The sequence below is a fragment of the Bos taurus genome, chromosome 6 (genome assembly GCF_002263795.3).
Source record: "Bos taurus isolate L1 Dominette 01449 registration number 42190680 breed Hereford chromosome 6, ARS-UCD2.0, whole genome shotgun sequence".
In the NCBI taxonomy this organism is placed as follows: domain Eukaryota; kingdom Metazoa; phylum Chordata; class Mammalia; order Artiodactyla; family Bovidae; genus Bos; species Bos taurus.
In genome coordinates this window covers 102,630,140-102,645,074 of record NC_037333.1, presented here as the reverse complement: position 1 = coordinate 102,645,074, position 14,935 = coordinate 102,630,140, and the positions used below count along the sequence as shown (strand labels likewise).

Below are 14,935 nucleotides of genomic sequence, written 5' to 3'. Positions count from 1 at the left end.
GGATGCCCGGCTCCCCTCCCCAGAGCCCGCCTGAGTCTCATGGCTGCCTGCACCCCCTCCTCTCAGTGGCTCACGGCCAACGTCTCCCTCTGCTGCCTCCTCCTCAAGATTCCTCCTGACCTCCTAAAGCCACAGAGGGTGGAGGAATTTGCCCTTCAGAAGGCGCCTGCCTGCACGTTCATCCCACCCCTCCTCAGGGCAGGACATGCTGTCAGAACCTGCCAGCCATACTCTTTCTAAATCTGCTTGAATCCCTCCCACATGGGGAGCTCATCACCTCTCATTAAGGGCATGGTCCATTTTCACGTTCTGATGCTTAGAAAGTGCTCAGGGCTATGAAGCAGGGATAAAATCCTGCTTCCAGGAGAATTACCTCGGAGCCATACAGTTCCTGACGCCTCTGTGATTTGGTTTCTGCACATGAATCTCTGGGAATCACAGCCAGCTCACACACTTACCTGAATCGAGCTGCTATAGGAAGTATGTGCAGTGTAAGGCGTGGCGCTTGGTGGGGTCACTAAAAACCTTACTTCTCTAGCCCGCTGGGAGCCCAGAGCCTCTTTGATAACTCCACGTTACCACTGCTCTGCAAAACTTTATTATCGGAGTGATCTGCATGGAATCCTTACATTTTTGGCCTTAATTTCTCCATCTAGGATAATTTTACACTACCTGTTTTGGGTTGAATAGTGTCCCCCCAAAAAACACATGCTGAATTCCTAATCCCGTTAGCTCATATGACCTAATTGGAGATAAGGCCTTTACAGAAGTTATTGAGAAAAAATTATCATGAGGGCGGACAGTTATCCATTACAAGTAGGGATAAAAGGAGAAATTGGATCCAGACAGACACAGTGGAAGATAACACAGGGAGAAGTCATCTGCCTCCAGGCCAAGGACACCTGAGGCCCCCAGAAGCAGAGAGAAGCCTGGAGCTGACCCTTCCTTGACGTCATCAGAAGACGCATGGCCCTGTCCAGGGTTGGTCTTGGAGTTCTGGCCTCCAGACCTGTGAACAACATTTTCTGTTGTTGGGAGCCCCCAGTTTCTAGTACCTTCTTAATTCAGCCTCAGTAAATGAGAAACTACATCATAGGCTGCTGTGAGGATTAAAGGAAACCCAGAGGGCGGAGGCTCCCACCAGGCCTGGCACTTTGTAGATGGCAAAGGCAGTGTCTGGGTGGTTGTTGAGTGTTACATTCACTCATGCTCACTGCCCACCCATCAGAAGAGTTATTATGTCCCAGATACACTGAACCCCCAACCGCCTCCTCTCTGCATTGAGCATGGTTTACTGAGTGCAGGTCTGTGCCAGTCCCTTTGGAGACTCAAAGAAGAAGGCAGCACCAGCCCAGCTGCAGGGGGAAGGGGACTCAGGGCCGCAGGCATCCGAGCTGGTCCTGCAGCTCAGCCAGGAGCTAGATCTGCAGGAGGAGAGAACCATTCATGCCGGAGGGCACAGCAGGGCAAAGATGGGCCTGGGACATCCCATGGCCTGTGTAGCCGCCAGCATCCCAAATGCTCAGGAGAATAGCAGGGGCAGTACTCTCGCCTGGAAAATCCCATGGACGGAGGAGCCTGGTGGGCCGCAGTCCATGGGGTCGCTAAGAGTCAGACACGACTGAGCGACTTCACTTTCACTTTTCACTTTATTGCATTGGAGAAGGAAATGGCAACCCACTCCAGTGTTCTTGCCTGGAGAATCCCAGGGATGGGGGAGCCTGGTGTGCTGCCGTCTATGGGGTCGCACAGAGTCGGACACGACTGAAGTGACTTAGCAGTAGCAATGAGATGCAGGAAGGAATAGAGGGGGAAGAAGCAGAGGCGGGTTGGTAGCAGTGCATGCAGCTCATGGCTCACCTGGTCCTGCTGCATGGTCTCCTTCAGGTCATAGTCTATCCGGGAGATGATGTGGCCATTGAAGCCCGCCAGGGCAAACAGGGTGGGAGTCGTGGCAGATGCGCCAAATGAGTCCACCTGCCAGGAGAACTGCGGCCGGATCCCAAACGTTTCATAGAGAAACCTGTGTCCTTCTGCAAAGAGATCAGCCTTGGGGATAAAAGTGTGGTGGCCCCTTGCCCCCTAACTCCCTCAGAGCCCTTGACTTCTCAGGGCTAGAGTGCCTTCTATTTGGCAAGGAGGGTCTTGCTGCTATAGATACTAACACAGAGGTCAGATCCCAGAATCATCTAAATATTCTCTTCTTTATTCATGATTTATGAGCCACCACAAGTGAACCAAAGATCAGGGTGACTGCAGAAGTCTCCCAGACTTGATAAACCATTAATTAGCATTCACCAAGGATTCCCCCAAACATTATTTATCACCTGGGAGTTACAGCCTGCATTTTATGGCGAGGAAAGGAAGACTCAGAGAGCTCAAATCACTGTGTGTGTGTCTGTGTCTGTGTGTCTGTGTGTGTGTGTGTTAGTCGCTCAGCCGAGTCCAATTCTTTGCAATCCCATGGACTGTAGCCTGCCAGGCTCCTCTGTCCATGGCATATTCCAGACAAAAGTACTGGAGTGGGTAACCATTCCCTTCTCCAGGGGATCTTCTCAACCCAGGAATTGAATCCTGGATTGAATCCAGGTCTCCTGCATTGCAGGAAGATTCTTTACCATCTGAGCCACCAGGGAAGCCCTCAAGTCACTGGTGTTAAGTAAAACTGCCCTTCATTGATGAGTTGCCCAGGCTGGGACATTGCCTGTGGCCCTGAAGATGATTCCAGGGTCATGGGACAGAGCTGTAATCAGATCCATATACAAGGCTCATCCAGGAAGAAGGTGACTGCTGGGAGGCTAGGGAGGACCTGAGGAAGATTTGCAGTCTAGTGCACAGAGGTGGTGATGAGGGTCAGTTAGGCTGTTGGACTTGGGGTGGGGCTCTGAGCCCTCAGGACCACTGGGAGCAGCAGAGGGGAGCAGGAAACAGAGGAGACCAAGAAGGAGCTGCTGGAGGGGAAGGGGAAGACTGCGGGGTGGAGGGTCCAGGTTGAGGGAGGGTGGGTCAGCATCATCACACTGGGGGGCAGTAAGCTGTGGAGGGCATACCCTCTCCCCAGAGGGGCAGCCTGAGGAGGGCAGGCCTGAGGGCTGCAGACTCCATGGCCCAGAATTCATCACTCACAGGATTCTCTCTTTGCTTACTGGACACCGACCCAAAGCCAAGGGATGGCGTTTCACTGGTCTGATCAGTCATGGCAAGATCATTTTGTTGTGTCAGATTTTTGTTTTCACAGACTGTGGAATGGAGAAGTGGGCACAGACTGGTCATATCAAAAAAGATGTATGGGTTTCACCTGCTTGGGTTTCAGGACAAGAATTTCTACCTTTTTAATAAAAAAAAAAGAGGAGGTAAGCCTCCCTTGTACCCCTTTTATTCCTTGAATGTGCAAATATGGCTTTATGATGACTGGAGAAGCAGCAGCATTCTCTGATTATGTGGGAAGTGAAGTGAGAGTCACTCAGTCGTGTCCGACTCTTTGCGACCCCATAGACAGTCCATGGAATTCTCCAGGCCAGAACACTGGAGTGAGTTGCCGTTTCCTTCTCCAGATTATGTGGGAGAGGATGTGAAAATATAAGAAACAACAATGGGCTGCAGAATCAGTTCTCAACCTCCTCCTGACCGCTTCTTTGATAGTAAATAGTAAATATCTTAAACACTCAAGTCATTGTTAATACAGGTTTTCTAGACTCCAGGAAAAAAACATTCCTGAGATTCTGATGAACAAGTGAATATTGAATGAAACAGCTAATAATCACCCAAGATTTATTTTTCTCTCTGCCGTTTAGTAACAGAACCACATAATCCTGCTTAGGGAAGGACAATAGAATTCTAGCTGGAGACTGCATTTCTCAGCTTCCCATGGAAGATAGACCATGTGACTAGGTTCTGAACAATGGATATGAGCAGAAGTGATGAGGGTAAATTCTGGGTCACCTTCACAAGGTTGCAGCCCGCCGCCATCCCCTTTCCCCCTTCCCTGAGAGGATGGCACTTCAGTGAGGTGAGCCACCTGCAGCCAGGCAAGGAGAGCAGAGACACGCTAGGGGATTCAGAGCAAAAGACGCAAATATCTTGGATGCCTGGATTTCTCTGTGACGCAGCGCCCCCTAGTGGCCCGAAAGAGCCTGCAATCATAAACTTTTCCCCCGCAGAGAAGTAACCTTCCATCTTGCTTGAGCCACAGCCACTCAGTCACCCTTATGCAGCTGAACATGCGTCCTAATCAGCACAATGACCAGGTCAAGACCTACCTGGACAGTATGTGGCAGGCAGAGCCAGAGTTCAGGGACTGAGGTGACAGAAAGGACAAGGGGACATAGGAAAGGTGTCCGCTACCTCAGCTGGAGAAACCTGCTTCCCTCCTTCTCAGGAGAGTGCTAAGCATATTAGATTAAGACTCCCTCAAAACCATGATGAGGTGCCATCTCACACTGGTCAGAATGGCTGCTATCAAAAAGTCTACTAACAATAAATGCTGGAGAGGGGGTGCAGAAAAGGGAACCCTCTTACACTGTTGGTGGGAATGCAAACTAGTACAGCCACTGTGGAGAACAGTGTGGAGATTCCTTAAAAAACTGGAAATAGAACTGCATACGACCCAGAAATCCCACTGCTGGGCATGCACACCAAGGAAACCAGAATTGAAAGAGACATGTGTACCCCAATGTTCATCACAGCACTGTTTACAATAGCCAGGACATGGAAGCAACCTAGATGTCCATCAGCAGATGAATGGATAAGAAAGCTGTGGTACATATACACAATGGAATATTACTCAGCTGTTAAAAAGAATGCATTTGAATCAGTTCTATTGAAGTGGATGAAACTGGAGCCTATTATACAGAGTGAAGTAAGTCAGAAAGAAAAACACCAGTACAGTATATTAATGCATATATACAGAATTCAGAAAGATGATAACAATGACTCTATATGCGAGACAGCAGAAGAGACAGATGTAAGGAACAGATTTTTGAACTTTGTGGGAGATGGCAAGGGTGGGATAATTTGAGAGAATAGCATTGAAACATGCATATTATCCTGTGTGAAATAGATCGCCAGTCCAGGTTTGATGCATGAGACAGGGCGCTCAGGGCCAGTGCACTGGGATGACCCTGAGGGATGGGATGAGGAGGGAGGTGGGAGGCGGGTTCAGGATGGGGAACACATGTACACCCATGGCTGATTCATGTGAATGTATGGCAAAAACCACTACAATATTGTAAAGTAATTAGCCTCCAATAAAAAAAAAAAAAAGACTCTCCGTCTCCTGAACTGCCCTGGAGACTGAAGTCAGTGGGTGTACATCTTGTTCTTAGAACCAGGAGGTTATTGTGGGAGGAAATCGGTGTCCATCCTCTAGGAGTCCTAGGAGCTTGGCTGGTCTTCAGAATATTATAGAGCCTCACAGAGTCCCCTGGGGAGGAGCCACACAGGGTTCCACGTTCCTTCCCACACCAGTGATGAGAACCCACACTTGCTAAGATGCTGGATGCCATGCTGGAGTGCAGGCCTGCAGGATCAGCTCTGGGGAGTTCAGCATGGTGGGCGTGGTGGGCTGAGACCACAGGTGAGGGCTGTCCCCATGTGGTCACCCCCAAGGAGGGTGGGTCAGCACCCACTCCCTCCCTCTGTGCTCCCACCATTGTCAGACCAGACCCTGTGCTGAGTCCTGGGGACCCGGAAGAGAATCAGATGGTGGGCACTGCCAGAGACCACCTATAGTTCCAGGAGCAAGAGGGGGAGGTGATAAGGTACTGGGGCCCAGTGGAGGCACCTGGACCATGAGACCCCTCAGCTGAGTCCAAGGTGAGCTGTTCAAGCGGAAAGAATAGGAAACCTCGTGACTGAAAGCACAGGAGACATGTCATTGGAGCAGGGCAGGGCAGCAGGAAGGAGACAGATGGGAAGGAGGCCAGGGGATGAGACCTGAGGCTGCACTAAGGAGACTGGCGAGTCTGTATGAGGACAGCTAAAGGGTCGCCACCCCATTCGCATTTACCTTGCTACGGCTTCAAACCGAAAGACCTTTAACAGGAGAAATGAGACAGTCACGGACTTTGGAGTCAGAGAACCAGGTTCAGCACTGGCCCTGCAGACCTGCCTGGTGGGGGAGGCTCAGTATCTCGGCTTCGGCACCTTCACAGGCAGGGCGGGGGGAGTGACAGCCCTCCTCCTAGGGTGTGAGCATGCACGGGGGCACAGAGGCAGCTCCTGGCACGCAGGAGGACTCTGTGGCTGGCATCATGGTCAAACATAAAGACAGTAGCATGCAAACACACACTACCATATGCAGAATAGACAGCCAGTGGGAATCTGCTGTATGAGAGAGAGGTTCAGAGGGAGGGGACGTATGCATGCCTGTGGCTGATTCATGCTGATGTGCGGCAGAAACCAACACAATATGGTAAAGCAATTATCCTTCAACTAAAAATAAATTTAAAAAAAAAGAAAGGGATGTGAGGGTCTGAGAAGGAAGGGTTCTGTTGGCAGGACCACCTTCGGGATGGAAGTGGCAAATCTTGAGGTTGAATGAGGTCTAGAAGCAGGACAGTAGAAGCTCAGATGAGGGGGGGACCCCAGATTAAAGCGGGAAAAGGGAAGATAATGCTAAGCAGGTCTTTAGACAATCTCCAATGCTATTTCGATGTTTGTCACAGGGGGTAACTGGGGTTCCTCTTTCGTGGAGTGATGGCGGAGCTAGAGCTTCAGCCATGCCCTGGAGGAAACCTTAGCTGGTCCACTGAATTTTGCTCTTTTTGTCATCAGTGTCTCTTTTGCAAAACGAGACTGAAAATCCTGATGCCTGCCTGTAGGGCTGGGTGAAGTGTTGCTCGTGAACGGCATTGGGAAGTGGGAGAGGACTGCGTCCCAGTGCAACTGTGCGTGGTGGACAGTGTCAGTGGAGGTGACTGCTGTTATTGTTGCTGTTATTCATGGTAGTAGGGGTGTTGATAGCGGTGGTGGTGCTGGAGGTCTTGGTGTTCATGGTGGGGGTTGCGACCGCGGTGGTTGTGGAGATGGTGGTTGTGGTGTTGAAGGTGGTGATGACGATGGGGGTGGAAGGGGTGGTGAAATGGTGTTGGTGGTGCTGATGGTGACAGTGGAGTGGTTGATACTGTTTAGGCTGTAGTAACAGGGGTGGTGGTGTGATGGTGAGGGTATAATGGTTGAGATTATGGAGGAGGTGGTGTTATTTCTAGTGATGGTGGTGGAGGTGATGGCTGAGGAGGTAGTGTTGGAGGTGTGGGATGGAGGAGCTTCGGGATGGACAAGGTCGTGGTATTTAGAGTTGTGCTGGTGACGGCTGAAGTGGTGGTGTTGGAGGTGATGCTGATGGTGGTGGTAATGGTGTTGCTGTTGGAGTTGGAGGCATTGATTTTGGAGGTGGTATTGGTGGAGTAGGTGTGGGTGGAGTGATGACAGAGATGGGATCTAATCTTTACCTAGCATTTACTAGGGACCCACACATTGTACTCAATGTGCTCTATTTGAATTATCCCAATTTAATTTTGATACCAACCCTTTAAGGGAGGTTTTACTTCCTTATCAGACTCATTCATGGAGAAGGAAACTGAGGCTTCAAGAGGTTACATCACTTGCTCTGGATCACAGGTGGTAACTCGCAGAGTCGGGATACAGCCAGTCAGCCCGTCTGGTGTAAACTCACACTCTTAGCACCTGCACTCAAGGGCATGAGCACGGACGCGGCACCAGCAGTCACAGTGCTTGCTGGTCACAGTCTCCTGTTTAGAGGGGAAGATGAAGCCCAACACCCAGCCCCAGCCTAGCAGGAGACCCAAGGGACCCCAGGCCTGGGGAGGGGTAATCAAACCCGTGAGCTGGAGGATCTGGTCATCGACGTGGGTCACGGCCTCATCGTGCATGACCTGGCCTCCGAGGACAAACTCCAGGCGTCCTTGGTCCACAAGCTGGCGGACCTTGGCATTGTGGGCAGAGAGAAAAAGCCACGTTACAGCCCCCGAGCTGTGCCTGGTTGTGTTTGTTGGGGACATGCCTGTAGCATATCAGGGTCCTTCCTTCAAACTCCTTACCTTCATGTATTCTGCAAAAGCAGGACCCTGTCGGTCCTGGTCAGCACTGTGTCCAGTACCTAGACCAGCATCTGGCCCATGGCTGCTGCTTCATCAAATGTATATATATAAGCACATGTGTTTAATATTTTGCTTTTGAAATCATGTCAGTCTTCTGGAAACTTGGGCTTCCCAGTGGTAAAAGAATCCCCCTGCCAATGCAGGAGACTCAAGAGATGCAGGTATGATCCCTGGGTTGGGAAGACCCCCTGGAGAAGGGAATGGCAACCCTCTCCAGTATTCTTGCCTGGAGAATTCCATGGACAGAGGAACCTGGCGGGCTACAGTCCATGGGGTCACAAAGAGTTGGACTCGACTGAATGACTAACACTTTCACTTTTCATATAATTATCCATATCAGGAAGTTTACCATTAATAATGCTGCTATCAAATTCATAGACTTTACTCAAATTTTGCCATTTGTTCCATTGATGTCCTTTCTTTGGTGTAAGAGTCAATCTAGGATCATGAATTGCTTTTAATGTCATTTCTCTTTATTATCCTTCAGTTCACAATGCTTCCTGAACCTTGCTTTTTCTTTCATGGGATTAATAATTTTGAAGATTATCAGCTAGCTATTTTGTATGTGTGTGTGTGTGTGTGTGCTCAGTCATATCTTGCTCTTTGCGATCCCAAGGTCTGTAGCCAGCCAGGCTCCTCTTTTCATGCAATTTTCCAGGCAAGAATATTGGAGTGCGTTGCCATTTCCAATCCAGGGGATCTTCCTGACCCAAGGATCGAACCCATGGGTCTTGCTTCTCCTGCAAGTGGATTCTTTACCACTGTACCATCTGGGATATTTTGTATAAAGTCCTTCCAATTGCATTTGTCACGATTGGAGACAAATGTTTTAAAATACCTAAATTAAGGGAGGAATGGAAATATAAATAAGGCCAAAGACTGTGGCAGTGAGGCCACCACGCTGTTTATAGACTGTACTTTGATTGCTGAAGGTGCAGTATTAGTAGTGCATTCACTCGAGGAATTTTGAACAACACCTGCTGTTACTGTTTTAAATGAGCACTGTGAAATGCAAATGTCTCCTTCCACATTAATCAATAAGAAATGCCACAGCCATCAGCGATTTCTGGCCTTCAAATATGAATGAGAGCTCCCAAAACTGCGATCCAAAGCCGCTGTCCCCCCTCCAAGGTGACTGCTGAGGAGCTGGGGGAACGCAAAAAGCAAGGTGAGCAGGGAAACTGGCTTGGCCCCAGATAGCTGAGGAGCATGTGAAAGGAATGGATTCAATGACCCAGAGGCTTGCATCTTCCCCTACAAAGAACGCTTAATTCCTTAACTTGATACCTGACCTTTGATGTTCAGACTGCCTGCTTTCTTTACTGCAAAGTTGTATGTAACCTGACTTCTCCCCTTCCTCTTAGAGCAGTTTTCTCAGAGCTACTGAGATGCTGTTTCCTGGGCTCAGAGTTCTAAACATTCCCACTTAATAAAGTAACTCTCTACTTTCAGGTCGTGACTGTCTTTTTTAGTTGACAGCACCTATTGCCCACCAGTCACTGCCCACCCAGTGAGGATTCAGCCAAAACAAAGCAGGGAAAAACACTGGCTTCCAGGGCTACACCGTGGAGTTGCCTGCCCAGGTCATAGCCAGACCACGTGTTTAACCAGGGGTAAGAGACAGACAATTGATTTGGGGGTATCCATGAAAAGGAGTGAGGACTGCCCACTGGAGACCCTAAAGAGTTATGCTTCGAGTCAGGATACCTGACCCAGAATCCCACCTGGCTGGTATAAGCTGTGTGACCATGAGCCTGTTGCCTGCCTTCTCTGAACCTGGACCAGCTCTGTACAGCATGGTTAGTATTCCAACCATACTGGCTGTTGGAAGGAGTCAATGCAATAATGTGTACAAAATCCTGGCAAGCACCTGGCATATGGGAGAGCCTGTGTACTGGCCTCTCAGCTCCACAGGCTGCAGGTTCCCATCCCTCTCAGGGTGGCGGGGCAAACTGGTGGACACCCTCTTTCACCATCTGAGCTTTGCTACCTTGAGCAAGACTCTGGGCCTCTGGGTCTCACCATCAGTGACTGTTCTGCAGAAAGGTGAAGCCTGGGGGCACCAAGCAAGCACCAAAGAGGCATCCCAGGTGCTTCCATCATGCAGGTACTCTGAGTACAGCCTCTCTGGGGAGGGAGGTCACTCCCACTGTAGATGCGGCTGACAGAGGCCACTGGCCACCTGTGATCACCCAGGGAGGTGGGGGAGCAGGACCTGGTCCCAGGCTGCCCTCCATGGAGCGGGGCTTCTCACTCCCTGTGATGAGTGAAGCCAATCTGCCTCCAGCCTTGAAACCACAGGGACTGTGGCACCCCCTGGCTGGGTGATCAGCTCCCATCCCCATGGGGGCCACACAGATATGTAAATAAAGGAATAAAGTGTGGACACAGGCCCCCCTGGAGTGCCCAGCATCAGAGGTGACCCCGTTCATGCCAGCTGAGTGCCAGCGGGGTTGCCACAGCTGCAATGAGTAGCCAGAAAGGCGGGATTAAACACAAACCTATCTCCGGGGCATGGGGCTGACCACAACTCTCATCTAAACTCTGAGAGCAGCCCCAGAGAGTTTAGGGCCTCCTGGTTTACACAGCACAGCCCTGGCCACAGAGAGCACTGTCCCAGGAGCTTCCTGGAGGGTCATCACTGGGACCCCCAGGCCACTCCTCTCTCAGTTCCCTGGTGAGGACCATCCTGGAGGGCAGCGTTACCTGGACTTTCTGCTTGGCTGACGCAACGCCATCCCACCACAGCCGGAAGAACTCCTGGTCCACGATGATGAACCTGTGCTGCTTATTACGGGTCAGGTCCTCCACCACCGAGGTGTAGACTGTGGTGACATAAGCCTGCGTGCTGCCCTAGACCAGGGGGAAGGGGAATGGGGACACCATCACACCAGCTCCATCGGGAATCCCGGAGGCCAAGGAGTAAAATCCAGGGACCCACAGTGTCAGAGGGCCCCTGGCACTCACACCATCTGCCCAGGGCCCTGCCCTCTGCTCTCACTGCTGTTCCAGCAAGGGAGCCTCTGTGCCCACTCTGTGCCAGAGGCACAATACACAGTACGCTGGGGGAAGGACATGGGCAGGCACTCCTTGATGGGAAGGAAGGTGCTCTCCTGGGGAGACACATGTGGAAACAGATCATGGCACTGTGACAGAGGGACATGCTGGCCAGGCCCAGGGTCAGGGACAGCCTCCCAGAAGGACATGCTAGGGTGGCCCTGGGGCTGCCATGGTGGGATAGACCAGTCAAACCCAGGGGCCCCAGGGGAGAGGTCCAGGGACTCAGAAGGGCTTCCTTGGGCTGGAATGAGGAGTGTGGGTGCTGAGAGATGGAGCTGAGAGGAGCAGACCCCCGGGTTGTCCCTGTGGATCTACCTGCCTCCCCCCAGGCAGGGAGGCCCCAGTATGGAGCCGCGCCTGCTTCCCATCTAGGTCAGCCTGGCTCACTGTGCAGCCTGGAGATGCTGGTAAAGGAATGCAGAGAGTACCGGGTAGGGAGTCAGCAGGCATGCGGCTATTTCTGGTGACCTTGAGCAGTCCCGATCCTCCCTAGGCCTGTTTCCCCTTCTGTAAACTGGGAGTGGCAATCATGCTTCCCCACAAGTCAGCACTCCACACACCTATGGGTGCCCCCCCCAACAGAGGCTGCCCAATGGGCTCAGGACCAGATTCAACACAGCCTCAAGGCTCTTGCTGCCCCTGTCTCTTTAAAATGAGCTACTCTCTTATATCCACTGTCACAGAGCGATTTTGTTCATTTATTCATGTATTTACTTTCTCCTTCCAAAAAACAGCTCTAGGAGGTTGGTGTATGCATGCATGGGAAGTCACTCCAGTCGTGTCTGACTCTTTGTGACTCCATGGACTGTAGCCCACCAGACTCCTCTGTGCATGGGATTCTCTAGGCAAGAATACTGGAGTGGGTTGCCAGGCCCTCCTCCAGGTCATCTTCCTGACCCAGGGATGGAACCTACGTCTCTTATGTCTCCTGAATTGGCAGGCGGGTTCTTTACCACTAGCACTGCCTGGAAAGCCCAAGGAGGTAGGTAATAATACCCAACCACTTGCCCCAGAAACCTAAAGAAATCAGAGTCTTTTTATCTTTTTTTTTTTCTGCCCTCGTTCATTCATTCCTTCAACAAATTTTCATGGAGTGTCTATCCCATCCATGAGGCAGCTTGAGGATACATCCATAGCCATATTCAATGGATGAAGCCTCTTCCCCACGGAACTGAGCCTCTTGTGGGGAAAACAGACATTCAATAAGCCAGTAAGTAAAATGTACTAAAGGGAAGTGTTTAAAAACTGATTAATGGAGACAATACAGGCGAAACACACCTACTTTATTTAATACTTCCCTAAGCAGTCTCCTTGAGCAGAATTCAGAATGGAGTGTGTGGCAGAAAGGTTTTAAAAGATAAAGAATATTCTCTAAGGGGAAGGAAGGACAAGGAAGAGGAAAGCTGAAAAACCTAGCTGGGGCCACATACTCCGTCTTGTTGGACAAAACGTACAGGGAAATAAGATTCACTCTTGAGATTAACTTGGCCACTGGGATTTCACTGCTCCACAGACTTTCTGGAACATTTACAGGGACAAGAAAGCTACCCAAGATTCGGTTTACTGATGTGACCTCCCAGGCAAGAGAGTGCTTATATATTGGGCCTAGAAAATGCTCTCAATGTTCTCAACGGAAGGACTGGGGAAATGGAATAGGGGAATAGATAGGGACGTCAGGAAGACCTCACCAAGAAAGTACTTTTAAGGAACAACCAGGAGGAGGAGAGAGACTGGGTCTTGCAGGCCTCTGGGAGGAAAGCCTTTGGGGCAGGGGGAACAGCCAGTGTAAAGACCCCCTACCTCCCATCAGAAGTGGACATCAGGGCACAAAGAGGGTCCGCTGGACGAGGAACGTGACCGTGGCCTGACACATGGCTGTGCACACTCCATCTAACCTTTGCAACCCCCGCTTCAGTACTCTTGCCTGGAAAACCCCATGGATGGAGGAGCCTGATAGGCTGCAGTCCATGGGGTCGCTAAGAGTCGAACACGACTGAGAGACTTCACTTTCACTTTTCACTTTCATGCATTGGAGAAGGAAATGGCAACCCACCCCAGTGCTCTTGCCTGGAGAATCCCAGGGACGGGGGAGCCTGGTGGGCTGCCGTCTATGGGGTCGCACAGAGTCGGACACAACTGAAGCAACTTAGCAGCAACAGCAGCAGCACACATCAGGAAAGTGAGGTTCAGAGACAGGAAGTGACCAGCGCAAAGTCTGCTACTCAGCCAGTCTGTAGCAGGTCAGGACTTGAATCCAGGCTGATTCCAGATACTCTAGGTTGACCCCAGGCTGCAAACCCAGCACAGGATCCTGAACGGAGAAGGAAGCTACAGCTTCAGAGGTGGCAAGGGGAGTGGCACCAGGCACCTACCTGGACAGTATGCAGCCAGCCCACATCCAGGTGACTGTGGGGTACCACGAAGACCCTGATCGTGGCCTCAGGCTGGGTTCCCAGAAGCCACAGTAACAGCAGCTGCGTGAGCACTGACCCCATTCTAGAGGCCTGCGGACTGGGGCTGGGTCTGGCAGTTTCAAAGACCTCTGGTTTAGCAATGGGCGGCCTCAGCTCTCTGCCCCTTGGGGGAGGGATTGCCCCTTGGGGGAGGGATCGGGGAGGAATGGGAGGCAGGGGCCCAGGTGATGCGGCTGGCACTGGCTGACTGCCTTTCAGCACTCCACCCCACCTCCAATTTCCTGTCCCTCCCTTTCCAACTTTAAGCCAGATTCCAGATGCCACCTCCCTTTCAGATTCCCTCTTTCTGGCCATAGTTCCTGTCACTCCAATGTGTAACCTTCTGCCTTGGACCACTGGCAGCCTTTCCCACGAGGCATCCCAGCCCCTCCCTACCCCAAGCCCTCTGTCCTGCAAAACTCAACACTGAGTAAGGGCCACCACCAGAATCCCGCCGTGATAGTTGTTCCTACTGGGGGCCTTGCAAAAGGGATTGTTACCTCTGTTTTAAGGAGGAAAGCTGGGTTTCCCAAATTGTATCTGATTTACCTAAGATAGTAGAAACAGAGGAACAAGACTGCTTAAAACTTTCAGAATTAGATCTGGATCACCAATAGTGCCCTTGGCAATATGCCTAATCTCTCAGGGTCTCAGCATCCCATCCATAAGATGGGATGGCCATAGAGGAGCCGGGGGTCGGTGACAGAATGCACAGGAGGTGACAACCTCAGGGACTCCTTCCTGGAGGACGGCTGATCACAAAGGTACAAACTGCAGGGGCCAGAGTGCTGCTTAGGACTGTCTCTGTTCCCCCTGACCTGGGGGCCAGGGATCCATGCAGTGGGCTCTTCTGCCTGAGATCCAAACGTCTTATTGGCATTTTCTATCATGATCAGAGCTAAGACTCATTCTCCCTTCTGGCCGCCTTGTCCACCCATTCATCAAATACAACTGGAGAATATGGTCTCCAAGCAAGTCTTCATCCTCTCTGTCCCATCTCCCTTCCTTGGCTCACATCTGACATGATTTGACCTTGACTTTCCTCCTGTTGAGAACAGGGTCTAGTTTCTTCTCCCTTTGTAGCTGGTGGGCGTGGGACTCACTAGTAACCAACAGAATGTGGATAAGATGCCCTGTGTGACTTGGAGGCTTTCAGAAGTGGCAAGGCAGACGTTGCCTTGGTCCCCAGGGGACTCACGTGTGGAGGCGGGGCTGCCATGCAGTGAGGAAGCCCAAACCAGGCCACGAGGGAAGGAGATGTAGAGAAGCCCTGAGAGCCCTTCGAGAGGGAGAGGCAGGCCA

General features: G+C 51.2%; 1 protein-coding gene across 1 annotated transcript in view; it reads right to left on the bottom strand.

The window, feature by feature from the left end:
* Positions 1–13,865, bottom strand: part of LOC523503 (epididymis-specific alpha-mannosidase) — a 45,530-nt gene extending 31,665 nt beyond the window's left edge. Inside the window, 4 exon segments of the mRNA XM_002688412.6 lie at positions 1,861–2,033; positions 7,841–7,946; positions 10,827–10,973; positions 13,553–13,865. Of these exon segments, the coding sequence (XP_002688458.2) occupies positions 1,861–2,033; positions 7,841–7,946; positions 10,827–10,973; positions 13,553–13,675 (549 nt within the window). The 5' untranslated portion in view covers positions 13,676–13,865.
* Positions 13,866–14,935: the final 1,070 nt, after the last annotated feature.